A 27,262-nucleotide genomic window follows, 5' to 3' on the forward strand; every position below is an offset into this window, starting at 1 on the left:
AATGAGGATAAAAGTAAAGCTTCAGTGCTTTGGGTTTTTTTTTGTCTCAAGATTCATAGTTTTGGGTCAATCAGAAATAGAGCACAGCCTCCCAGACATTACTGCCTTAAATTCAGTGTTCCCATTTCATGCTGCTGGATGTATCACATCTGCTATTCACAGGCCTGATCCTGCAAGGTCCTGAACATCTCTTCAGATCTGCTGAGCACCTCATCTCCAGTCTTTAATGTACCATGAAGAGGGTGTCTGCATTTTGTTAAGCTGGATCTAATATAACCACTGATCTTTCTGAATGCCACTTGTACTGCTTGTACTGAGTGTTTATTAATAACAGAAGGCAACTGAATACTCTGAAGAGTACTTATTTCTAATAATTCATTCCCTGGTAATTTTTAAAAGTATACAATAGGTCTGCACTAGCTCCGTTTATCTCAACAGCAAATTTCCCAGTGATTTTACTGAAATGCTCTGACAGTCAAGGATGTTACAGCAGACAAACACCTTGGAATTGTCTTCAACTGCAAAATCACAACTTCAGTTTGTTTTCACCACACACTTGGAACCATGTGACATGTTTAAAGGATCGATTTGGTTATCAGACACACTTGGCTCCCTTTGCTGACTTCCTATGAACAGACTTTGGCAGAAAATAACTTGCAGCAAGAACAGCTGCCACAGCCAAGGAAGTGTCTCAGCCAGCCAGAATAGTCCAGACTTTAAAAATCTACTTTAAAAATTCTAGCCTGCTGGACTTACATAGAACTCTCCTTTAAATCAGGTATGCACCTGGTAGATCACAGCTCTGCTGGAGAGGATGCCTGGGCCCTAAGCCCAGCTCACAGCATAGGGAAGGGCCCCCACAGGTTTAAATCAGTGCACCCTCCTCACTATAACAACAAGATCCGTATCACAGCTTGGCAAATTCCACATTACCTTTCATATGCAGTGGCTAACTGACAGGTCTTTTCCCACTGGTTCTGGAGGTCAGAAACAGTCTGTTGAATCTCTGGCTTCTTAATTTTGTCATTTCTTATTAACATTTCTCCTACAGTTACTATGTTCTGTATTTTGGCATCTCCTGCATCTTTGAGAGCCATGATTTCCTGTATTAAACAAGAAGCAGTACAAATACAACAATCTTGGGTTAGAGAATAAAAGTTATTACCAACAAAGTCTCTTATTCTTGCTCCTTCTAATATATCACATAACAACTATATTAACAGACAGATAATCTAATTTAGAAAGCTTGGGATAAGAAAGCTCAGATTTATTAATTATTCTCTACATGACAAAATTTAACAACTACTGGTCTGACATGATAAAAGAACTCCAAATCTCAGGAAGATACATTTATCACAATTCTATCCCTTCCACAGTAAGAAAAATTCAAATACAAGCAGCCTCATTTTTGGCTATTCTGTTAGGACCCTCTTAGGTTCTCAGAAAGAAGACAACAGAGAGGACACAGGGACCTAAGAGAATCAGTCAGTGAAAGAACTGAGCAGCCCAATCCAACAACACTGTAGCACATCCAAGAATCTACACATTTTGCACAGGCTCTTTGGGTGCCCCAGCTCCATTACTGACCTCCCTCTCTCCACCTCTGGAGTAGTTTATCATGGAAAGACAGATGGCCACCAGCACCTCCCTAGGCTATGAAATCAGTCTTACTCTACCTAGAGGTGTAGCAGCAAATCTCCTCTAACATGCTTTATGAATTATGCAAAAACAAAACTGAAAAGGAACAAAACAAGAAGCAAACACTCCCACACACACACACCCCAAGCAAGTCACAAAACACAAACAATCAACAGCGGCAGCATATTTTATAATGTATTGACTCATCAAGCATTTGCTTTATATTAAGTGCAAGCTGTATAGTGCAATGGGAATAACACAATACCTTTATCTGATTAATCCTTTTGTCTGGTGGCAACTCACTTTCCTGTGAGCTCAGATTATTAATAGCCTTCTCAAGTTTTTTGATCCAACTAGACATATCCTGGGCAAGTTCTTTGAAATGTTCATCCACCGCAAGTCCCTGAGTATTTCCTGCCATCTCATTTACATTTGTCATTAATGTTTGATATCTATTAACAAGATCATTGGTTTCTGAAATGATTTCATCTTCTGTCAGCCCAGTCTCCCTCAAGGAATTTGCTAGCTGAGCCAAAGAATCAAATGGTTCTCTGAAAAATATAATAAATGAACAAACATCTATTTCTCATAACAACACAGAGCAATCTTCTTTGGGTAGAGTCAAAGACAACAATACCTCTGCATTAATAATGTTTTATACAGGTTTTCAAGTTTTGTCTCATCTTTTTTGATCTCCCGCAGTTTTTCTTCTTGAGTGGTGAGCCATTTTTCTAAGACAGTGCTGCTTTCTTGAAGGCTAAAGAGAGAATAAATACAAGTGCAGGTCAAAATAAGAGGCGTTACACAAGTAAAACCTGCTGACAATGCAGTCTTACTGAGAAACACAAACACCAAGCACCTGATCAAGCTTGTACCTAAATCTTAGCTTATGGACGGCTTTAAGTGCCCTGGTTCATGTCACTGAAACATGTAAGTACACGCTCCCATGAAACACATCACTGTATGCTCCTATGTGACACTGCTTCTACTATGTAGAGAAACATCACAAGAGGATATAGCAAAGCACTCAGCAAAATTTCATTAAATTGCCTTCTTTGTCATTCACTATGGCTGTTTAATAATTAATCCTTTTCTACCACTTGCGATTAAAATGTCAGAATTGACATTAGTTCCATACCTATTGAGCTGCTGGAGAGAAGTGCCAAGTTCCTTTTCCCGTTTCTGACATTTGGATATCAGTCTTTGTAGTTCTGCTTCTTGATCTCTCACACGGTTGCTAAGTTGGTTAATGCTTGCTTTGGGCAAGTAATGCTTCACTTTATTCAACAGAGCCTTAACCTCTTGGATATCTCCATCTTTGCCTTCAGAAGTTAAGAAGTGCTGAACGAAAGCAGAAACGTGTTTGTGAAAGTTGCTATTGCACAACAGCTCACACAGTCAGGATGGCCGAGCGGTCTAAGGCGCTGCGTTCAGGTCGCAGTCTCCCCTGGAGGCGTGGGTTCGAATCCCACTTCTGACAACTTACTATTCTTTTTTTCATGATGTGAGGTGAGGCACTGGAACAGGTTACCCAGATAAGTTGTTGATGCCCCATCCCACCCCAAGGTGCTCAAAAAACAGATTGGACAGGGCTCTAGGCAACCTGACCTAGTGAAAGATACCCCTGCCCGTGGTGGGAGCCTTGGACTCAACGAGATGGTCTTTAGCATCCCTTTCTGACCCAAACATTCAATGGTTCTAGGATATTTAAACTTCAAGAGTACTTTGACCGCAGTTCTCACCAACTTCTTCTACATTCCTCTTTCTGACAATGACAATCTGTTATTCATACAGTCTTCTGATTATTTTACTTTCAAATGGAGGAAATAAAGACGACAACTTGGATTTCCTTCATAGTGGCAAAACAACAGACAGAAATAGGCAAAAGTAGCACTCAAATCTAGCACTGACATCACTGTGTCTCCTTTTGTTAAGTTTCTTGCCCATGCTGCATTTTTGTCTCTCTTCTATTGGTTCTGGCTGATCCAGAGTAAAAATTTGTAACAAAGTGAACTCAAGTTTCCCACACTTCAACCCAGTAGAGGTCAGAATTTCATTTTAAGCTTTACAGAATCACAGATTCATTAAGGTTGGAAAAGACCTCTAAGATCATCTAGTTAAACTGTCAGCCAAACCCTGACCATGCCCACTAAGCCACATCCTTGTCATATCCCATGACACATTTGACTTTCTGCATCTTTGCACACTGAACTATGTGGTTAGGGTCCACTGACTTACATTAAGTATTGTCCTGTCTCTTATATGGCCAACTCTGAGCTGAATTTGAACTATATTATTCAATTTTAACTCAGATTTACTTTCCACTTATTGTCCCAATAATTCATGTTACGTTAAATGCTCTTTGGGCCTGAAGTTACAAATCACAATACGTGAATTCACGCCCCAGAATAATCTCCTGCATAAGAAAGTAAAAGTTCAAGGTGAACCAGCAATAGAAATTAAGAATATTTTAATACTTTACCTTTAGTTTCTGCAGTTTTTCTTCCAGCATCTGTTTTGTTTCTGAGGGGTCAAAGCAGTCCTTCAAAGACAGCTGAGTGCTGCTGAACCAGTCATTAAAATTCTTGCACTGTCCTGAAAAAAGACATTCCAATTTCCTTCATTAATTGTACTCTGAAAAAAAAATACAAATCCCTATTTAACATGAACATTTCAAGACAATTCATAATTGCATTTATCAGTGCTGCTGTCAGAGACTGCTCTTCATTGCAGACAATGTGAAAGTAAATGCTTTAATTAATACTTGTTTTTACACAACATTTATTGACAATAAACATAGCTATATACTGGGAAAGGATGGTCCACCAATCATAACAGTTTCAGTAAACAAGACCTGGAATAGCACATTATGAATTGTTCTCCTTTCTACACAAACAAATATTACTAATCTGACAATGAGATTACTTTTGTATCTAAATAAAAAGTAATTGCAAAAAGTACCTATGTTTTATTTTTATATGTTTTTAATGAAATGCTTTGACATTTGTTCCTGAATTTTGTTGGAAACAGAAGCCATTTTTATCCAAATCCTTATCTTGTTGCTTTGGCAATAAATTTGTTTTTGACAATGAACCAAAATCAATTAATGTTGCAATAAAACTGATTCAGTGGGTACCTACAATCTGAAAAAGCTACCTAAATGTGAAATGTATTCACTTACGATTCAAAACACCAATAAAGTGGTCCTGAAAAACGTGTTTTTTCTTATTAAACAAATCGGTGACACATTTAAGCTGCTTATTTAATTCATCCACATCAGGACAATCCGTCTCTTCTTGGAGTAATATCACATGATGTTTTTGTTGCAGAATTTTCTGATGTATCTCCTAATGTTAAAAAAGAGCAGAAGTTTACTGTACAGCTGCCTTATTACCAATCACAGATTTTTACAACATGGTTTATTCCTGCCTGTATGTCAAAATTGCATTGACAGTAAGAAAGCATTCAATAGATAGAAATAAGCACTGAACTCTACTTGAATTGTGTGTTTACATCTCTATGCATATATAATCACACTGTTGTGTATATTTTTCATCACACAGATATGTGAGAGGCATCATAACACAGTATGTTCCAGAGCACGTCATACCTAGAACCAATAATGCCTTAGCTGCCATATGCACTATTCCATTTCTGAATGTTTTAGGCAGCCTGTAAAGTCCCTGCAGACATAAAGATGACTTCAGGATAGCTGGGATAATTAATTATTGGAATAAATTAATTAATTTCTTTATTCCAATACCTGTGAAGACACAACCCAGTACTGCCACATCTGCTTCAACATACCTCGGGTAGTACACTGCTAGAATTTTTATCACTAACCATTTTCAGTAGCTGCAAGGGTTAACTAACTACCTCTGATAATGTCCAGTGAAAATGGGTTTTTATGCCATGTTTCCATCACCTTTAGGAAGTATTCAAGTGAAGCTCTTCTCTTGAGTTACTCTATCAACTTACCACAGGTACAGGAGAAAAAATTATGGACAGAGCAATTAACAAAATTGTAAAAGATGCTTAATTGGTGGCACACTACCTCCAATTTAGTAAAGATCTCTAAGGTGTCAGAAGGAGATAAAGCTTTTAAAAGCGATTCAGTCATTCCAATCTGTGTCTTGGCCAGATCAAGGTCTCCTTTTAGCTCTGCTGTATTCACACTGAGTTCACTGGTACGCCGCTTCGTTGTCAAAAGATCTTTTATTAACTCCATCTTTTGCACAATAGATGATCTGATAACCTTAACATTGGAAATATAAAAAACATAATGTAAGAAATTATACTAGATTGATTTCCTATTGTGCTGCAGAACTGCACAATAGACATAGAAAGCAATTACATGAGCTGCAGTCCAGACACTTCAACCACAGTTTGTTCCCTCCCACCCCACAAATTGAACAATAATACTATTTAAGCCCTCCTCTGAGGTGGAACGATCTCTGTTTATCTTCATTAGTGATGCATTTACTGATGATGCTTTGCCAACAAATTTATTTGTTGGTGTACTCCAGCGTTGACTCTCAGCTGAATAAAAACCTTACATGCCTTTCAGCTGCCAGGGTAAAAGAACCCCAGATCCCCTCTGCGACTCGCCTTCTTGCAGAAATCCCAATGGGGATTTCCCACACTGACTCTAAAAACAGGCAAGGAGAGCAGAGCTGGGGAAGTCCGGCCCAAGGCTAACAACTAAAGGGAACAACTCTTCCCTTAAAGCTTCTGCAGATTGGCATGAGACACCAACTCAATGGAATCATAGCTACGTCACAGCCCCCCATCCCACCCATCCCAGGGGGCTGAGCACGTCTGGTGCTCCTGAGGAATATACTGCATGCAGTATATTGCTAGTCCATTAATAAGCATCTTTGATCACTTTACTCAATGAAACTCCTCTGACTTCACTGTCTGTTGAGGATAAACGCACGAATAGCCAAACTAGGTCAAGCTCAATGTACATCTGACAGGGAGCAGAAGCCTAGGGAATCTTGGTTGCAAACAGTGGAGAAGGACTTATTCTTTGATGTGTGATGTAAACATAAATTTTTTTTCCTTGTGATATCCCAAAGGAAAAAATAACACAATAAACACCTCTTAGTAAATGCCTACACACTACTGAGCTACATTAAGCTACACACACACATAAAGGTACAGTTTAAAATAGACCAGCAACATGCTGAGTTGATGGGATCCACAAAGGGATAAGAAAGTCCCTTTGTGCCATGCTCTTTGCCAACAGGAAAAAACTACATGTTAGCATTTTTACGCAGGACTGCAGAACAGTTGGATCAGGTCTGAGCCCATAAAAGGCACACGACAGAAGCTTTTATGTTTATAATGACAGGTTTGGTTCTGACTACTTGAGAAAGACAACAAATGAAGTGTTAGTGCTAACAGTCAACAAAACATCCACAATTTTCTTTGGGCAAGTCAAACTGAGAAATTACTGTGACAAAAGTGATGCTAAGAAGCAGGTCTTGTAGTCATGAATACCAGCACATCAGCTGTAAAAACATCTTCCTACCTGGAGCTCCAGTGGAGGTTCATTACTATTTAGAAGTTCTTCTATCTCAGCCACTGTGTTGTCAAATTTCTGGAGTTTCTGCTCCTGGACACATAAGCATGCCTGATGATGGAAAAAACACTTCCATAACTCTCTTTCTCTCAAATTTAATTTTCATGTTTCTGTTAGAAAAACATATTTCTCATTTTCTGATTCTTTGTTTTGACATAAACAGCTCCCACTGGTCCAACAGCTGCTTACTCCAAGATTTTCATTTTAGAAATGTAGGTTGACAATTTTTTGGTTCTGGGGTCAGAAACACTCCGGGTTTCTCAGGCAAAAGTAGCTGTCAGTGCAAATCTAGCCCAAATTTAATGATCTTAACTATTTTAGTTCCATATTAACCAAGCAAAGTTGTGGGAAAATAATTTTCGTGGGGTTTTTTTTTGTATGTTTGTTCTAAGCATTTCTTAATGCTTTTCTTAATGCTTACCAAAATCAAAGTACATCTTGAAATAGACTTAAGTCAAGACTCATAGACTTAAGTCAAGAACTGATCCCACAATTATGCATTTTGGCAGGGATGAGATAAAATAAAACATATCCTGTATATGCTTTTTTATTATAAATCTCCATGTATATAAAAAGATCTCTACTTGTTGGAATGGATTCTGGAACCATCTAATAATGTGGAAGTAAATTATCAACTTCAAATTATTCAAATTATTATTTTGACATTACATGTCAAAAGTAGTCACACTGTGTCTGATTCCAGGATTCCAAATTCCCTCAGGACAAAATATTCATTTGCAATCTCTACACAAGGAATCCTCAAGACCCATCCAGTCCCTGCAGCCCTTGCAAGCACAGTTCCATCGTGCCTACAGGGGAAAGGACTTCTCTGACATCACACATACCGAAACTATCTTTAAATATACAGTCAAAAAACTCATTACTCAGTACTTTTGGGATAGGTTTCATGAGAGCACATACATCTGTGCTCTGCTGAGTGGTCACAAAGGATCTTGGGTTTCAATCCTGTGTAACATTGCAGCATTGGGCTTCTAATTCGAATTAATATGTTTCAGAATATATATATTTTAAAAGATAAAAAGATAAATGAACCTGGCTCCTTCTGGAAACTTCAAAATTTACTAAACTACAAATGCACTGAATTTGCCTTTCTCTCCTGCTATTCCACTCGTACAGCAGTTCACGGGAAAGAGTTTCTCTCCCCCCTCCCTTTTTCCTTCTTTTCTTTTGAGAATTATCTTCTTGTGCAGGAGCAGCAGAGTAACCTCAGCCACCTACAGTACAGCCAGCCCCTCCTGTGCACCAGCAGGAAGGTACGTCGGGGGCATGGTCACATCACTGTGAGATTCAGCAGTTTCCAGGTAACAAAACAGCTTTTAAGATGCAGTTGCCAGTTGGTGTATTTTTAGTGTAGCCCTCAGGGACCTGAACTGCCCCAGGTTAACTCTAACAACACAGTGGAAAAACAATAACAACAGAACATCCACCTGTGCATAGCAAGCATTCTATTGTTTCACTGGGAAGATCTACATAACAAGAACACCTTGGCTTTTTATTGCTCTGCAAGTTAAAACAAATGAGCAGCACTAAGAATGCTGCAGATGATAAGCACAATGAAAAACAGGGCATTTGTAGCATATAAACACTGAGAACGAGCTGCTTGCATATTTTCAAACTAGCAAATATGGGACTTGGTTATGTTTCAAGCCCATTCAAGCAGGAAATTACTCCTGTATAGTAGAGAATGGCTGTAACTACAAAAGAGCAGCACAATTGGTCAATTATGACTGTGAGGTCAGAAGTTAAAATACTTTTTCCCTATATACGAGGCTCTTCAATGACACAGAGCTGGTACATGTGTTTTACATCCATCTGCACCCCTATTCCTAGAGGTAATGCTAGGACCTGTGAAAAAGGCATGAGCAGGCCTTGCCCAGGCTCCACTCATGCCTGCCTGCCCATGGAGATTCTTAGCAACCACACACACTCTTTTCTCTCTTCTCTAGGTACAAAGAAGTTCATGCACCACTGTGCTTAGCCCATAAATTTCCAGACTTCACTGTATATTCACACAGTACAAAGGGATGAGGGGACTTCTGTCGCGTGATAAAGCATTAATAGTGCTCCATTAATTCTAATGATTTAATATATCCACTAAGCTTGTATATGCATATACACATACATATTAGTTTCCAAGACCTGCATCTCCTATATATTATACACTATCTTCAGTGAAACTGTCCAGACAGATAAAATTGCAAATATTAGGACTCCCACTGTTTTTGCAGAGCTCATACCTCTTTGAGATCTGCATTTTTACAGTCAGAAGTCCACATCACTACAATATGAATTCAAAGAATTTCATTCAAATTACCTTCAGCTGTGTAAGGTCCTCATCGGTCAGACAGCGGCCTTCTGTGTTCTTAAGTTCTGCATTTGCCCACGCATCGATTGTGCCAGATAAACCAAGAAGTTTGTCCCACAAAGCCTGAGCTCTTCCCAAATTATCACAATAGTTCTCAGTTTTTTCATTGATCTACCAGGAGATTTATACATGGAAAACACACACAGATACACAAAACATTGATTTATATTCTAAAAACAAAGGCAGCGTAATAAAATCTGAGCAAAATAAAACCACCTACATAAACAATATGTGCAGCAAGGGAAAAAAATCTCATGTGTCTTCACAGCAAACCAGTCATGGAGAAGATATTTAAATCCCTGCTACACATGTCGCTAAACACACCAATCAAAACAGCAGCTTGCCAGTTTTAAGGCAGGTTTAGGAAGGAGCCTTGCTCATTAATGTTTATCTACTCTCAGTAAATACCATCTAATCTCAGTATTGATGCACTGCTTAGACCGACTACGGCAAACATTTCTCCCCAGCAGCACCAGCTTTGTAATTCTCCCGACTGACTCCAAAGTCTAAATGCACTGAAGTTGTTATGGAAGCTTACAGATTCATGCTGAAAACACAAACGTTGCCTTTCTGCACTTCCCACAACCATTTACAGTTAAGATTGCCCATGATATAAACTATCAAAAGCATTACACCAATAGACACTCTGTAAACTTTGCTCTGGATTTCTCTCTTAAGAATCTTTGCCATGTTGCACTTAATTTATTCCAAATATTAGAAATGAGTCAGAATCAATTACTGTAATGCACAGCGGATAAGACCACCCCGATAATTTACTTTTTACATACATCCAGCCATCTGTCCACAATAATGTTAGCCTCATTCTCAAATGGAGGCTCCTCAAAGCTTCTCATTTTATTGAGCTGGAATTGAAGGTTTTTGCAGATCTGATTTATTTTGTCTACATCTTCAGCGTGATCATTGAATTCCTCTTTTGCCTCTTCAATCTGTGAAAGAAACCAAGTGCATATTTGCAAGCATGTTTGCTTAAAACAGTTTATTCAGCAGAACATTTTAAGTGATGTGCTGTTACTTTCAGGTTAGAGAAATAGCAGCATTACATGAAATAACCTATCTTACAGAATATGATGAGACTAGCAATGTATTCTCTCTCATTGTATCCCTGCCATGTTGATAAGAATATTTTCCTCTTCATTCTGTCACTGCTAGCAGAACAATGGAGTGAGAACTATGGATAGTATACTTCTTACTACGAGACCTAAAAGCACAGCTTGATTTAAAAGTAACAATCACAAGATCCAAGGGGACTGCATAGCCAAATACAGCATCTCATTACAAAAATAAGCAACGTACAGTGTAGTAATTATCTTACATCCTCATAACCTGGCACTGTGATCCCCAGGTTTTAACTGCTTTTATAAAAGCCTAGATTCCACTTCAGAATGGTCAAATATGCCACTGCCAGAAATAAAATCGTCTATTTTTTCTATTTTCTACTTAAACACGAAACAGCTTCTTTGTGCTTGGTTGTAACGTCAGTGTTTACAAACAACACGGAAACCTACTGGAAAAGAAACACTGACCTCTAGCGTTAGGCTATAGCAAACTCTAATTCGCAGAGATGAGAAGCATCTCACCAGACAGAGCCTGCAAACCAGAGACAAGGGGAGGGACGGCAGAGCTGCACAACTCTCAGCAAGGCAGATGATCTCCTCTGTTACCGTTATACTTAATTACAAATAAGCGATGAATACCCAAGGACATGTCTGTACTATGCAGCAGCTCTTGCAAACTTGCATTCTGAGAGCGGCAGCTGCAAAACAGGCAGAGTACGAGCTGTAATCTAAGCAAAGGGTCTCCAGAAGGTTAGGGGCTAGGGCATGCAAGCAAGCTCCCCTGCAGTGGAAGCTCAAGCAATGTGAAATGCCAGGTCCTGCTGGTGAAATCAGAAAAGATCCTGCTCGAGCTGAAGGGCAGATGATGCACAAGAGCACCCACTATGAGAGAAGAAAACGTTTATGCTCCTTAAATTTAATCATCCCAGGCACTGGTTGAGAGCAAATGTTCCTGAAGTATGACTGGTGTCTCATCAGAAAGCCTAAAAATGGCATCTAAACAGCTTGTTGTGTAACTCAGCCAGGAAAGGTGAAACCTGTTCACCAAAATGGTCACAATGGAAATGCTGCTGTTCCACAATCCATTAGCTATGGACACCTACATCCAGTACTTGCATTCATTTACATAAAAATAATGTAGCTAGAAGTCAAGCTTTTGTCTGAACCACAACACATTTTGGTCAGCAAAGTCAGTATGATATCAGAGATTAATGTTGAAAACATAGCTCAATAAAAGACTGACTTGTCAGGCCAGCCAAAACTGTCCTGGTTCCCAGAAGTCTGAATCCCAGTGTAGTTTCATGTTGGCAACCCCAAGCAGGCTCTGAGCAAGGTGGTAACGATGTACAGCAAGGTACACAAGTACCAGTCTAGGAAGCAGAATAGATCTGTCATGGTCCAGTCCTTCAGTGGATGTGTCACACTGACACAGCCTTACAGCTCCTGTTCTTCAGCTTCTTTCTCAAGGTTAGGTGAAAATCTCCACATAGCACTGTGCAGTGCAGACAAACCCTGCAGCCCTGTCTATGACCTGAGCAGGGAGAAGATGCAGATCCTCATTCTTGTTTATACATTTCAACAACAGCAGATAAACAAGCAGTCCACAAGGAGTTACATTAGATACTATTTTTGCTTGAGGCGTTTACAATGCTTTAAACCATCCTTTCAGTAGTGAATAGATTTTGTTGCTTTTGTATATTTGCAAACTACCTACTAGAAGGTTTTTAACTTGATAGAAAATATGAAAATGTTCTGATGAGTACGGGTGAATTAAGTCTTGCTGATTTCAAGATGTGGGTTGTTTGGGTTTTGTTTTTTTTTGGCAGAACAAGATTTCGTCTTTTTTTGGCATTGGATCAAAACAGTTTTTTCCATTTTAGATCAAAATCCCCTTTAACAAGAATGTGATTTACTAAGTAAAATTGGTCATCAATTTAACATCAGAGTATAGTCCTTATAAGTCCTTTGGAAGCCAAAGTGAAAGCAAGGACTTAACATTTACCCTGAAGTCCAGGTATACAACCCTACACAATGGAACACTCCCACACTCCCAGGAAAGGTACTTTATTTATTTAACTTTTCATTAAGTTCCTTTCACTCACCTTTGTTATCAGCCTGTTCAAATTGTCCTTCCCCATGTACGAATTTTGCTGTGAAAGCACAATCTCCTGCTTATGGATGATGCTGGTTAGACTACTTTTGCAGCTTTGATACTGCTTCAGGAGCTCCAGAGCCCTCGCACACTGCTCCTGGCTATTGAAAAAAGAGATCAACTATTTATTGGCTATGCATAAAGGAGTAGCCTAAGCCTCCTACCTGCTTCTTTCTCCTACATACATGTATGGGGAGTCCAGACTCTTTTATGCTTATCAAATGAATTTCCTTAGTTTTTTTCTGACTCTCAGACAGCTGTTCTCTTTGATTTGATTCGGACTGACTTCTTTTTGAATGTGCTGGCATGAAAGTCACAGCAAACATAAAAGCCAGACTTTTCGATACCTATTAAATTCAACATACCACTACATAACAGTTACATGACAGGATTGTGATTTCTTAAAAATAAATAATATTAATGAGCTTTGGCTGCAAATTTATACGTACCATTCTTGGCATTACGACATTCAACAGCATTGTAGTAGTAACATCTACTGCATCAGAATTTCATTTACTTTGAAGCATGGTTTTAAGACTTTTTTGCTGATTCATTTCATAAGCAAACTTCTCATTTGTAAAATACTATTTAAAATACAACTTTTTTCCTTACCATTCAGCAAGCAAAAGTTTTGTATCCTCCCACGATCTCTCTGTAACTCTGCATTGCTCATCTGATTCTTCTGCTTTTTCCTCTTTCATCTGCAGGAGCTTATTAGCAATTTCTCGCATAGATTTCATTTCAACAGCAGAACAATCTAATTCCTTTTCCAATTCCATTAATGACTTTACCCTTTATTAGGAAAAAAAAAAAAAGACTTGCTTATATTAAAGCAAGTCTTGATTTTTTTTCTATAAATGTAATTATCAAAGCTCTCTAGAATTTCATCCTGAGCTGAGCATGCTTACTATATTAAACGACATCATAAAAAGTGTAATTTGATTTTCAGATCATGAAATCTGACAGTCTGCCAGAGGAGTTATACTGACCTAAGAGCCGTTTGAGAAAGCAACCCCAAATCCTTTAGAGCCAATGAGTTCTGTATGAACACAGTTAATTATTTTGTGTGAAAATGTAAAGTGCACTCCGCCTACCTTTAAATAAGGTCTAAGAAAGGAAGTTATGGCATAGAGTGGGATTTCACAACCATAAACTCCTCTCCCTTTTTCCCCACACTAAGACTGCAGTGAACTGTTTACTCATCCTTTGTAAGGCTGCAGAGAACTCCTCTGAAATAGTATTGAGATACAGGAATCATGTGAGCGACTTACTCAAGGTATGGTAAAATAACATTATTACTCAGGGGTTTAGATCACAAGTTGGTGCTCAGGAAGAAGAGCTGTCTCCCTGTTTAAGTTATGTTATTGAAAACTGTGATTGTAATGATCAGCCTCCTCCTATTTCCTCTTCATAAATAGTACTTCAAAGAAGCATACATGGTGTTTAAAACAAAATAAATGGAGAAAGCTTCCCTTTTTTTGGTTGTAAATCAGAGAATAAACCATAACTCACAATCTTTCAGTGCTATGAAGAGGCTTTAAGACACAGTCAGGTTTCAGTGTTCTACTGCGAAGAGTCCATAGAATTATAATTTTCTATAATTAAGAAATTTCTTAATTATAAGAGCTTTGAAAAACAATTCACCTTTGTTGAATAGCTGGAACTGTTGGATCCTTCAAACCTATTTTGTTAATTCTATCACATAGATCCTGAATGTTTTTAAGGAGCTCCTCATTTCTGGTGGAAAAAACCTTGTATAAATCATTTCCCTCCATAAGCATCTGTTCACTTGAGTGATCACCAGTCACATTTAGCTCTTCAGATAAAGTTTGAACAAGCTTTTCACAGCTAGTATTTCTCCCACACTCAGCATCTTCCAAGCAGATATCAACTGTTTTCAAGCGTTCATCCAAACACTGAGCCTCTTTTGTCATATGAGAAAGTTCTTGTGCAGCCTCTCTCCATGTTTTTCCTTGTATTTCAGGATGGCCTAAAGGATCTGTGAGATGTTTGACAGAAGACTTAATTTTCCTCAATGAGGCCATAAAAGCTTCCAGATCTTTAAGGACTGTCTCTCGGATTTGCATTTTATGGCTCATTTCCTCAAGCTGGTTTTGATAATAAAACGTAATTTTACTTGCAGCTTGCAGATCTATTGGATTAAATTCATTTCTTGCTGAGCTATCTAGGTGTTCCAATTGTTTGCACACTTCAATCTGATTTAATATGGATCTCTGTAACTCCTGAAATAGAGAAAGACACCAACAGTGTTAGTAAGTGAAAGAAAGTCTGTATCCTGTATTCAAGCTGAACAAATGAAAAACAAATTCTACTGATCCAAATATAACATATGTATAAATATTGTTAAAAGTGTGAAGGAGAACAGCTTTTGGATTTTGGTGTTTGGAATTTCTATTACCATTTATTACTGTGGAAGATCTAGCTATGGAAATAATATCAAATTTGACTGATTTGATAAAACTGTATCACTGTGCCTATATTTTCAGTTTACCATCTGCTAAGAGATAACATCATGTTAGAAATACAAAGTTTGTATAAGGCAATCTGAAGTCATTAATGCAGAATGACTGTCACAGCAATACAGTAGGTATGCTAAATAAGGTGGTTAAGAAAAACTGTTACTCTGGATAGTGGTGAAGGATGGGATAAAAGAAAAAAATCAAATAAAATGGTATTCCACAGACAGAGAATTTATTCAGCATTATGAAAAAAAACCCAATCACCTTGCCAGCAACCAGACAAATAGGAGAGAAAGCTGATGAGAGTCCTGGGACTTGGGAGTACAGGAGAGCACACAGATGACTGTTATTTCTGCCATCTTTTATGTTTTCTTTTGCTATGTTTTCAGACGAGATTCACATACATCTAAAAACTCCTTGTGAAGACTGCTCATTATCTAGTTAAAGGATTATGCAGCCCTCAGATGAACAGCAGTACATCAGTGTCGTGAAACCCCAGAATTGCAAAGCTAGGAAAAAATGCAGGATCCTTCCAACCAAAAGTCATCTCAGACAAAGAGTGCACATGAACTCTGTCCCAGACTAAAACTCTACTCAGCTTGAGAGTCAAGGGCAGACAAATACAAATTTTCAGTAATGTGTAGCAGCCTATATGTTCAAAAGGGACAACATATCAGGAACAAAACAACATCCACCTCACCTAGCAGAGTCTAGAACAAGATACTGAAAGCAGCTAGAAAGCCCAACCCTGCAGCACAATCAGATCCCTCAGCAGATTAAGGCAGCTTACTTTAGCTCATTAATTAACACCACATTACTTACATCACTCCACGAAGTGACATATAGCCAAGTGGGGACAGTGTAAAACTGTAGCAAAGGAAAGTCCTGAACAAATATTAAATATTGATTGCTATGCCTTTTACAGCGGAGCCTATCAAGGGTGCCTGCCTGGCTCTACAGGAGCATTAGCATTTGAAGTAAATGGATTAAAATGTGTTCAGAAACAAATCAGATCAAAAGTTTTGGGAAGTATTGTGAATGGTGCAAAAGTCCTAAGTGAGAAACCCTATGCAGTCCTCTATTTCCTATAGATACTAAGAACTGTCCTGGTTGGGATGCTGCCTCTGCATATCAGCCTTTTCCCTTACCTTTAGTTCTCTGTAAGCAAGATCACTGTTCACCAGATTAAACTGCTGGATGCCCTTTTTGTTCAGCCGTTGATCTAATTCACATAGAAGAATGGACTCATTTTCTATGGGTAAAACAATTTCCAAGGCAGTCCTTAAAGAATTAGTTCTATAAGAAAGGTAAAGAAACACAGATTGGGCAAGTAGTAAAAATGACACCTGACATTTTACAGCACCAAAAGCAACAGAGATATTCTGATTGACTGTCTGATTGATCTAATTCTCTTTTTCTTCCTGAGGTCAAACAAGCTTTTCTATTGATAAATATGAGAAGCAGTGTGAACCATGGCTCATTTAACCAGAAGGTTGCAGGAAATAAAAATGAGTCGCGAATACTGCAGAACTGTTACACTCTGAGCTTCCTGAAGAGATTCACACTATCTGCCATGCATAATTAAGAAAAATATACGTCTAATTCAGTTAAAACAAAAGGCAGTTAACACTGTTCAGTACATGAACACTTTCTATAATACACACTATTCACTTCAAAATACACATTTTACTTACAATGAACAATTTCTTTGCTAATATCATGAAACATTATTTTATACCTGGTACTTATAATATCCTGAAGTTCTTTCCATTCGCCTTCTAGTTTGCCTCTTGTCTCAGAAATAGCAGCTTGTTTCACTTCATCCACAAGGTTTTCTAAGGTAGATGAGATGTTTCCCAATTGTGCCCAACCAGAAGTGATATCATTCTCTACCATCTAAAAGATATGCAGGGTTAATTGATTTAACATCATTCTGCACAACAGACTGGCCAGTTCATTAAATGACAATCACAAGAGATTCTATGGAAAAAGCTGAAAACATCATCTTTAAGGGTTTCTTTTTTCAAAGACTCAATTTTCAGCTGCATGTGAATCTCTGTCAGCTTTTTAGAATGAAATTTTCTCTGTCAGATACATGCCTGCACTACGTTTTAGAAATGCTTGATAACTCTGGGTCAGCCATTTTTACACAAGAATGAATAGAAAATATCTCATTTTAACTGTTTTTGAAAGAACAAAACTCAAACTTTGAACTGAACCAAGTTCTAACATGCTAGACAGCTTCTGTGTTCATTCCAATGGAAGAGTTGAAAAATTACAATAATAAATTCTCTAACACCAATAACGTGCCTTGTAACACCACCTTAAGTTTCTCACAAACATACTTAAGTTCTAAGTCCTGGAAGAGTTTCATTCTTCACATCCACCACTGACATTTGATGGTTCACCTTTGATGACTCCCCCAGCCTGGCCATGGTCCATCGCTTACCATTCCTGCTATCTATCTGGCTATCTGTTTTTTGCAGTTATTCTTTCCATTAAATCTTGCAAATTACAAACTGATAGCCACCAATTTCTTCTTTTAGCAATACTGGCAAAACTCCACTGCTAAATAGAATTTGGTCATGCTAAATGTTAAACCCTCAATTGCTCTCTGTTTTCAATAAACCTGCTTGTAAGGATGCTCTGTATCCCTTCACAGCACCTATAATGCATAGAAGGTAAGGGTTCTACATGTATGGCATCAAGTATGTTTTTAAAAGATGAAGATTGACTTACCTGTAATTCAAGCAATTTATTTTGAAGGCATGAAGTGCCTTTTATTTCATCAGTAAAGCCAGATGCTACTTTATCTCTGCTTATTTGTAAAAGTTCCTCCAGGTTCCTTCTTTGTGTGTTATAGCTAAAGAAAGATACAATCACTTTCAGTGTGAGCATTACTTCCAGTTTAACGGAACACAGCAGAAGTTGGGTGATGTCATAGATATAAAATAAACACAGTTTGTTGCAAATGCGTATTTTTACCTAAGTTGCAAATGAATGGGCATAAATGAACAATATATGCAGTGGTTGAGTCATTGTTTGCATGGATAACTTCCATGTGCACGTGCCTTCTCTGGCATTCTTTAAATTCAGTTTTATAAATGTAAAAATGTGAAGTATTTTAAAAACTTGTCACTTTCCTTAATGTTGTTGTATTTGGTGTTATTGGTAAGGTGGATACAGATTTCTCTGTTCCAAGGAAAGAGCAGAAGAAAAATTGTAATAGATTTAAGTGTTCTTCCTATAATATGCTGATACTTGTGTTATTTAGATACTACAGCACTTCCTTATCAAACACAAAGAAATATTAAGTAAGCTGAAGTAGAGCAAGAACAGTTCTTCATATCAGAAGTGCACCCAATGTTTCATAAAGTCCATTAACTTATGAATGTCTAGCACTGTATCATCTCTTAATATACATGCATTTTAACTTATAAAAATTACCTCTCTAATAAAGCTGGTGTGGGCAAATCTCCGCCTTCCTCAAACATCTTCTCACAGCTTTCTCCATTGTGATGTTTCATATCTGTTTCCAAAGCCCCAGAGTGTCTTGATGTCTAAGTCAAAAACAAAAAAGATAAGAATGACTTCTGCATCACACTGTGTCAAAACACAGAGAGGATCAGCAGATGTCTGTAATCTCCTGAAAGAAGCAATGCTCCATGTGTGCCAAAGGAGATGAGAGATACCATTCACAAACACAAGATGCATAACTCTGGCAATCACAAGCCATTTGTGTGAATTTCTGCTGCAGAAACCAAAAGGCACTGCCTTTTTTTAGGCTTATACCAGATCATTGTGCACATCTCTTGCTCCTGATTCCAGAACGTGCTCTCCTGAGTTTAACGTCAGCTGACATCTGTTACACACTTCATACTTCAAGTATCCACGATGGAGCAGAATTTATCATTGTTATCAGGGATACTATAAGTAGTTTTGCAAGAGATCTTCCTTGATAACAGCCACTTCCTCTCTGTCAACAGAATGTAGATGCAATGAATCCCTTCCAACAGACAGTCTGGATGCTGTCTGATGAGCTATCTGCAGCCTCACTGCCATGAATGCTTATCCTAAATGAGACATCTTCTGTGATGTCCACATCATCAACAGTAATGTCTTCTCTCTGAATTTTTTTTTTCTAAGAAATTACATGGATTCTGTTTTTCTCCCTATTTTTCTAAAGAAAATGCCTCCAATTCTTCACTAATTTTCCTCTCTGTGTCCTTAGAAATCTGTTCAAATTACTGGGCCACTGTGTGGGATTTACACTTCAACACAGCTTCACATATGGCTCTTGCAGCTGGAAAGCACTCTTCAGCAAAATATAACACAAGATTGAAGATTCACATATTTTCAGGATGCTTAGGGCTGTTGCCTGTATGTTACTTTTGAACATATACTCTTTCTAGGTTCCCAAGTAAAACGGGCTTTTGTTCTGTCACAAGAGTCCTGAGATCTGCCACAATAAGAATAGTAACAGAAGCAGTCAGTTTTTCTTTTTGTCAGTGATCTCCTCTAGACTGAGCACTGTCTCTTAACAGTAAGTATTGACTTCTTACCTCCTGTACTGAAAGGATATCAATTTGTTGGGTAGAACTGGGCTTTTCTCCATTCTCAGAAGCAACAATGGAGCCCCTATGATTTAAAAGAAATTTCAGCTTAAGAACAAAATATGAAATACAGAGGTGAAAAAAGAAATCCAGGCTTATGATTAAAACCTAACAGTGCAGCTGTGTGGAAGGGTAATCAAACACTGCTAGATTATGAAATTTAATATCAAACAATTAAAAAGTGAAGTCGCCCATAGTAATTTACTTGGGAGTATGTTCACAATATCACAACATCTGCCCACATATCTGATTTTTACAAGGTTACAACACATCATGCATTCAGTCACCCACTCTTTCTTGGATGGCTGTCTTCTTCCAGCATGAGACAGCAAGGCTGTGTAAGTATCTGCCACGGTTTGTTGAAGCTTTTCTAGCTTTTGTTCAGAGTCTGCAGCAAATGTCTGTAGGTCTGGGACAGTTTCTTCTGCTAGTTTTCCCAATATTTTAAGATCCTCTAGTGACTTGCTAAGTTCTTTCAGGCTGCCTTCATGTGAAAAAAAGGCCTAAACAATGGAAAATAATACATTAATCTCATGTTTAGTCATAAGGATAGGCAACTCTAATCATTCTCATACATTTTTCTATTTCCATTGTCTTCTCAGATGAATGGATTTAAAGTATAAGCTGTCAAATCACGAGAGGAACATTTATCTTCCTTGATATTTTTTTCAAATAAAGCCAGGAAAGAAACTGGGATTTCTGAGAATGTGTTCCCCAGCTGCATTACCAAGTCTGTATTCACACTTGATTTTGAAATTACTTCTGCAACTACAAGTTTAACTACTTTTGATCCCAAGTCATCTGCACACTGACATTTAAAATACTGACTACAGAAAAAAAAAGAATTGGAAAATCTACTTAAAATACTCCCACAATCAATGACTATACTTTTGAGGCTGAAATTAAGATACATAAAAATCTAACAAAAATACGAGCAGAAAGAATGCCCCGAAGAATGTTTCTTTTTCTTTTCAATTGGATATTTACTATTGGGTCAGAATAAACTCATGAGAAGCAAACACAAAAACTGTGCTTACTTCAGCAAAGGCCAGAATTTCAATAGAGAGCATTTTATTACCTTTCTAAGTGGTCAACTGGCCACATCAATGCATATCAAAGAGGATGAGCAAAAATGCTAGCAGCAATGAAGCGGAACAACCATTGCCTACAGAATATGCAAGATTCACTATGTCTCACCCTGAGAAATGAAAAATTAAAGTCTTACATCTAACTCTGATTAATTCATATGCTCTGCAAACACAAAGTGGGACTACTGCACTGTGAGAAAATACTCTCACTTGAAGAAGCATCAATCTTATTCAACAAAACAATTGTAACAAATCAAGAACACAAAATCAGTTCTTATTTTCATATTTTGCACAAATAAATCTGTTTTATGCCTCAAGACTGTCCTAAAAAAAAAAAAGAAAGAAAAAAAAAAGATAACATCTATGCAAAAAGGAGGAAACTAATAAAGAGGCTATTGTCTGCAGTCAGAAAGTCAATGAAATAATTTGAAATAATTTTGGCCCCTGTTCTCTGTTTACATAACACAAGGGCTCTATTTCAAAAACACAAGCTACTACATCTACTAAAGAAAGAAGGAGCAGAAAGGACAATGCATTCAGAAAGAGAAATAAGTGAGCAGAAAAGGGTCACCTACCTCATGTTCCTTGATGAGCCCTTTGGTTTTATTCATATTGAGAAGTTTCTTTTCTTTCCCTAATTGTTTATTGATTTTTTTTAAAGTTGTGTTAAATTTCTTTTTTTCCCTTTCTAATAGAAGCTGGACACAGGATATAATTTCATTATGAATGCCCTGCAAAATTCAGAACACATTATCCCTGTGAGATGGAGAGACAGTATTACAAAGCAAATTAAAGTCTCAGAAAACAGTGTGACAAAAAAAATGGTTTCCAAGATGCAAGGCATAATGAGAACAGACAGTGGAGTCTCCTTCCAATATTATCTCACCTCCCATCTTTTACGAATATCTTCACTCTTTTCTTCTACTACCAGCTTTTCCTGATCAGATGAAATATTTTTCAGTTGTTCAACTGCTTTCAGAAAATTGTCAAGAACTTTACTGTCCAGAGCATTAAAAGCTTGCTGCAAAACAAAGCAGCATTACAAAAGATAAACAGAACTGAATGTAGCTTATCAATCTAATAAAATGCCATCAGTAGCCTATAAAGGACACATATAAAACACATATACATGGCAAGTATGGGCTGGGATGGCCCTTGCATGACTGAAAACAAGGGCATTATCCACTTTTGCATATTTGCAAAAAAGCTGCAGACACTGTCAATATATGTTTTATAGACAAAAGCAAATGTTGTTCCTTTAATACCCATTCTAGGGGAAAATGTGGTACCAAAGAGAAAAAAAGACTAAAGTTCCTCAACTCTGTTCATTTCCAGAGAACACACACAGCCATGTTCCATGTCTCCCATAAAGCATGTGAAAGATCTGCACTGATGCAATGGGACCCTGTGTGCTCTGTGCAGCTGCCAGCATAGGGCAGCCCAGAACTCGCTGTGCAACGTGAGGCAACACAGATATTGGGTGTTTCCATGTTTCATACCTCACTAAGGACCTCTTTTACAGATCTGAATTTTGACATCTGACACTTTCTTTATCATTTAGCCAATGGAAAAAGAAGTGGAGATTCAGTATTTATAATCACACTTTAATAACTTGTCCAAGAATTCAGGCATATGTTTCAAGATGGAAATCTTAATTATTAATCAGGAAAAAAATTGTGGTAGCTCAGAACAGGGATCTGAGAATGATGGAATAATTTTAGACAGGGCAGTAAATAAACTGGCATTCAGATTCATATTTCCTCATTCAAATTGTCTGCCTGTCAACATATGCTAACAAAACTAAACTAAAAATTTATTTTATAGTTAGCAGGAAAAATAAAAAAGATTAAAAGCTACCCCAAAAATTCTCATATTTTTCTCAGCTTTTTAGACCATCTAATGACACTAAGAAATACTCCATTCAGCTGGCTCAGAAAACAAACCTACCTCATATCTTGAAATATGTGCTTCAGGACTTAATTTTTGATTAACAAGTTCCATAGCCTTTGAAATGGAAACCTCAATATCCTTCTGAGATTCTTCAAAATTGAGTAAAGCTTCCTTTTGTGAAGGTTTCTTCTCAGATTTGGGCAGGATGTTGTTCACATCACCCATGACAGCCTTGAAAGAAAGAGACCTTTCAGAACATGCACAGGTTGCACTAATTAAGTAATGTGATTGCTTCATAACATCACTCAAGTTTTTCAAGTTGAGATATTGATCTTAGAAATGTTCTAACTTCTGTCCCTGGCAAGAGTCTAGGATATAGATTCCAACAGTCTAACCTTTTTTTGTTTTACATGAATGAAAAGAAGTCTTCCTAATCACATAATGCTAAAAATTGTGGGTATAAAGTATAATAACAATAAAAAAGGAGTACCTCTATTCTGTCTCTGGCTTCTTTAATTCGTGCTGGCAACCCAGTGGTGTGACAATGCTGTTGGGACACCTGACTTGAAGCATTCTTCATCAGAGATTGCAATATCTCTTCTACTGCCATAACTTGCTCTTGGCATGAAATTCCCTTTGCAGCCAAGCTCTGGTTGAATGAAAAGCATTAAGAAGTCTGCACAGTATTTACGTCTTTTTGTTTAAAGAAACTGAATGAAAAAGCCAGCATTAATCATGCATGATCAATATTTGCTCAAGAAGAAAATCATATATCCCAATAATAGTCAGTGTATTTTGCTGCAAAATCTCTGTGTAGAGAGAGTCTGCTGCCATCCACAGGGGATTCCGTTTGCTGACACGTTCCTTCAGTTAATGTGATATCATCAGTACTTTGCTTTAGACTCAATCAGAAGTAGTTTTTTAAACATAGTCTCTCATCTGAACAGCCTTCCAAAAGCACAAACCACACATTTGGATATGCATAACCTGATCATGAAGTCATCCAAATGTAAGCACATCATCAAGACTCAGACTTTCTTGTGGTAATGAGGGCTAAAAGGCAGGAAGCTGCTGGGTATTCTGCATGCAAAAAGTAGTGTGCCATATTTGAATATTTATCATGAAATGTCCACATTAGAATTGTTTTGATCTATGAATATTCAACACATTTTCCTTTTTGAAGTTGTCAATTAGCATTTTTTTTAATGATAATCAGTGCTTTAGTGGGTTCCTGACCTACTGTGCTGAGGGCAATTAGAGACCAGATCTCTCCTGCTCATAGACATAAATGCACAATATCATTCATATTTTTGGAAGCTGTATTTTAGGCTGTCTTTACTTAATTCATCATTTTTAACGAACTGCTGTCATACTGCAAAATGAGGATTAGTTCATAAATATATGCCCAGAAAGATGAATATATTCACTTCATAGCCTTACACTTCCTAATTCCATAAACTAACAAGAAGGCAAAAACTCAAAGTAAACGAGAGCAGTTACTGTACACGGATTTAATTACTGAAGAACATCTCCGTTTAATCTTAGCACTTGGAGAGAAGAAATTCAGTGAACCCTGTGGCCACCTTCCTACCACTAGACTACATGCAATTCCATGTTGCAGAAATAGGGAAAAAGGAATAAATGACAGTGCTTCTGCTTCTCTAGTGCAAAGTCCAGTGTCTTTGTCTCATCTTCACTGGCAGGAAAAGAAAGTAAATAAGACATTGCAGTGAAGCTGCAGAGTCAGACATATATATTTCAACCTACCCTTTGCTAGGGAGAAACAATAATCTCTGGCTGAGAAACACTGGATACAACAGACAGAAATGGAAGTAACAAAAAAATTCAGCAGTGCTCACTGTGGATGTTTAGAACAACTGCCTGTAAGCTGAGATACACAGATTACCAAGATGCTGCTGCAAATATCTCTGGTATTCCAGTTTTTGACAGGAATGCATTGAATACAGCCAAACTGTCCCAAGCAAGGATACATGATCGAAAGCACTGTAAATTCAAATCTCAGCACCTTCCAAAGTTTTAATCTGCTCCAAGTATTGTGCTGCACATGACTAATTAATATCAATAGAGAGCAAGCTACCAATCAGTAGCACCAACAGCACTTCATTGGCAATTATCACCTGAACACACATACACCAGAAGACTCATTTGTAGCTAGCTCATCTAGGACTGATTCTGGGAAATAATACCAAATACAAGCATTGGTTGACTTTCTACCACCTCGTGTTACAGCATAAAACCTGCACTTTTTCTTCATTGATGAAGGTGCATTTTACCCAAGTCATAAATCCACGCTGAAAGATGAAAATATGACAAACAAGTATTTCAAGCTGTATGTATGTATGAATGTATTTCCATTTTCACCTGCAAATTTTCCTCCATCTGAGGTTCCACAGGTGTCTTGTGACCAATCTCACTGAGCAGGCATTCAGTCTCTGTGGCCCAACTCTCTACACTTCCAAGGAGCTCTTCAATTTTCTCCACGTCTCCTGGAAGCTCCCTGGCCTTTTCAGCAGTATCTGTGTTCTCTTCGCCAAGCTATGAACAAAGAGTAGGGTAAGACATTCACACTCATCATCAGTTCACAGGGATCTAGGCACTACTCCCCTGTAACATACAATCATCGAATTTACTTTCCTGCTTTTGCACTCAACAAGCAATGAAGGACAAATAAACACCAAACTCACACTGGTAAGTAAATCACCCAAGGCTTGATTTTTCAAACCTGGGAGCAGGTAGGGCAACACAACCTGTGCCCACATGAATTTCCCCTTCCCTATAAGAAAGCAGCCACATCCACACTACTATGGAGAAGAACTGTAATACAGCATTTCCCAAGTTATGCCAGGGAACTGTCAAAGGGAATGATAGCTGGTGTTGGCCAAATCTAGGCCAGCAAGCGTGATAATGGTTAAATGGTACTGGTAGTCAGGCCACATTTCAAGCATTTGCCCATGCCCATGTTGACCTACACATATGCTTACATAATGTCCAATGCAATATCAGAAAAATAATCCCTTATGTTCTTAAGCACTTATTAGACTGTCTATTTCTGCTTTCTGAATTACTTCCTAAAAACATCTCTTGAAATGTTACTAATGGCTTTGACATGCAACTCCAGATTTCCTCAGTCTTACAAACATGCCTCTTATTAACATTCTCATTAAGCTCATCTCCCACAGAAATACTGTAATTTTTTTGCCATCATTTAACATCAGAGCAGTATTTTAATAAATGTCACTGAAAGGCTCAACTGAGAAAATTAAGAGCTCTAACAATCCCAGATGGAGTGATAATGCTGCTATTGTGAAATTATTCTAGAAAAAGTAATATACATAACAACAAGCAGACTGTATAGGAATTTACAGCCACCTAAAAACCTGTCAAGTGAGCTGATATAAATTTGAATAACCTAGAAATATCCATGCAGCTATAATTACCTTCTGAAGCTGAAGAAAGGATTACACAATTTAGCAGAGGTTCACGAGCTCTTAATAAATGAAATACCTCTATCTCAATAACTAAATAAAAAGTTTTAACCTGCAATAAGTTATCCCCTTTAAAGTGATTTTAAATTTTTGATTTACAAAAGGAGTATTATCTAGATTGTTACGAAGAACATTTAACTGACTTGCAAAGACTTATGAATGGGATACCTCTGTGTATTCTCTGTTCCTCTTGTTTTAAAACTGGAAATACTCAGCTGACTGAAAGATTTATTAAGTCCTTACTAACAAGCTGATAAGTTTAGAAAAGATCATTTTGAAGGCTGCTTGTCAAAAGGGTATTATAAAACTGTTATCTTACAAAGCGTGTTTTCTTGATGAATTTAGCCCATTTCCTATTCAGTTTTTTCAGCTCTTTGGCAATGTTCGACCCAACTTGCTCTTTGCTGACTTCAATGAGATAGTTTCCAGCTTCATTTAATGAACCATGCACTGAATTCCAGTTTGCCAGCACTTCCGCAGGGACCTAAAGAGAGGCATTGAAATAATTTCAAGCAGAGCCCTGCCACAAGTTAATTTCCAAAATGAGGAACAGAAAAGCAAGTACAACCACTGTCATGTAAAATGTTTTCATTCCAGGAGTCTCTGTCCATCATGAGTAAAACAAATCCAACAACATACCTCTATTGGATACTCATTTTGTTTTTCTTCCAGCCATGTCTTTAGAGAGTAGAGGTTTTCTGTATAATTATTCCAGGAAGACAGGACTTTCTGTAGTGTAGTATTTACATTGGAAATATAGTCTTTGCACATAGAAATCTTTGACTCCATTGTCTTAAAAAGTTTGCTAATTTCTTGAGGATCTCCAGCTAGGGTATCAAAAAGAAAGTA

The 27,262-nt window shown here is 37.7% G+C and overlaps 1 protein-coding gene and 1 non-coding gene across 6 annotated transcripts in view; one reads left to right on the forward strand and one right to left on the reverse strand.

The window, feature by feature from the left end:
* SYNE2 (spectrin repeat containing nuclear envelope protein 2) overlaps positions 1 to 27,262 on the reverse strand; it is a 172,594-nt gene that overhangs the window by 106,845 nt on the left and 38,487 nt on the right. For all 5 annotated transcript variants that reach the window (XM_090141784.1, XM_031605585.2, XM_031605584.2 and 2 more), the window contains exons 16-41: positions 27,053 to 27,240; positions 26,733 to 26,897; positions 25,290 to 25,463; positions 23,398 to 23,556; positions 22,965 to 23,138; positions 21,904 to 22,038; positions 21,593 to 21,748; positions 20,221 to 20,432; positions 19,879 to 19,954; positions 18,764 to 18,876; positions 18,056 to 18,179; positions 17,055 to 17,212; positions 16,465 to 16,612; positions 14,481 to 15,079; positions 13,449 to 13,628; positions 12,787 to 12,937; positions 10,397 to 10,555; positions 9,558 to 9,719; positions 7,172 to 7,273; positions 5,693 to 5,893; positions 4,820 to 4,985; positions 4,121 to 4,233; positions 2,777 to 2,979; positions 2,276 to 2,395; positions 1,904 to 2,189; positions 934 to 1,103 (exon numbers count right to left, since the gene is read on the reverse strand). In XM_090141784.1, the coding sequence (XP_089997910.1) occupies positions 934 to 1,103; positions 1,904 to 2,189; positions 2,276 to 2,395; positions 2,777 to 2,979; positions 4,121 to 4,233; positions 4,820 to 4,985; positions 5,693 to 5,893; positions 7,172 to 7,273; positions 9,558 to 9,719; positions 10,397 to 10,555; positions 12,787 to 12,937; positions 13,449 to 13,628; positions 14,481 to 15,079; positions 16,465 to 16,612; positions 17,055 to 17,212; positions 18,056 to 18,179; positions 18,764 to 18,876; positions 19,879 to 19,954; positions 20,221 to 20,432; positions 21,593 to 21,748; positions 21,904 to 22,038; positions 22,965 to 23,138; positions 23,398 to 23,556; positions 25,290 to 25,463; positions 26,733 to 26,897; positions 27,053 to 27,240 (4,594 nt within the window). The remainder of the gene's footprint in view (positions 1 to 933; positions 1,104 to 1,903; positions 2,190 to 2,275; positions 2,396 to 2,776; positions 2,980 to 4,120; positions 4,234 to 4,819; positions 4,986 to 5,692; positions 5,894 to 7,171; positions 7,274 to 9,557; positions 9,720 to 10,396; positions 10,556 to 12,786; positions 12,938 to 13,448; positions 13,629 to 14,480; positions 15,080 to 16,464; positions 16,613 to 17,054; positions 17,213 to 18,055; positions 18,180 to 18,763; positions 18,877 to 19,878; positions 19,955 to 20,220; positions 20,433 to 21,592; positions 21,749 to 21,903; positions 22,039 to 22,964; positions 23,139 to 23,397; positions 23,557 to 25,289; positions 25,464 to 26,732; positions 26,898 to 27,052; positions 27,241 to 27,262) is intronic.
* Positions 3,036 to 3,118, forward strand: TRNAL-CAG (transfer RNA leucine (anticodon CAG)). Its single transcript has one exon. It is a non-coding gene; the product is annotated as a tRNA-Leu (tRNA).

Source organism: Phasianus colchicus, chromosome 5 (genome assembly GCF_987193195.1).
Source record: "Phasianus colchicus chromosome 5, bPhaCol1.hap1.1, whole genome shotgun sequence".
Classification (NCBI taxonomy): domain Eukaryota; kingdom Metazoa; phylum Chordata; class Aves; order Galliformes; family Phasianidae; genus Phasianus; species Phasianus colchicus.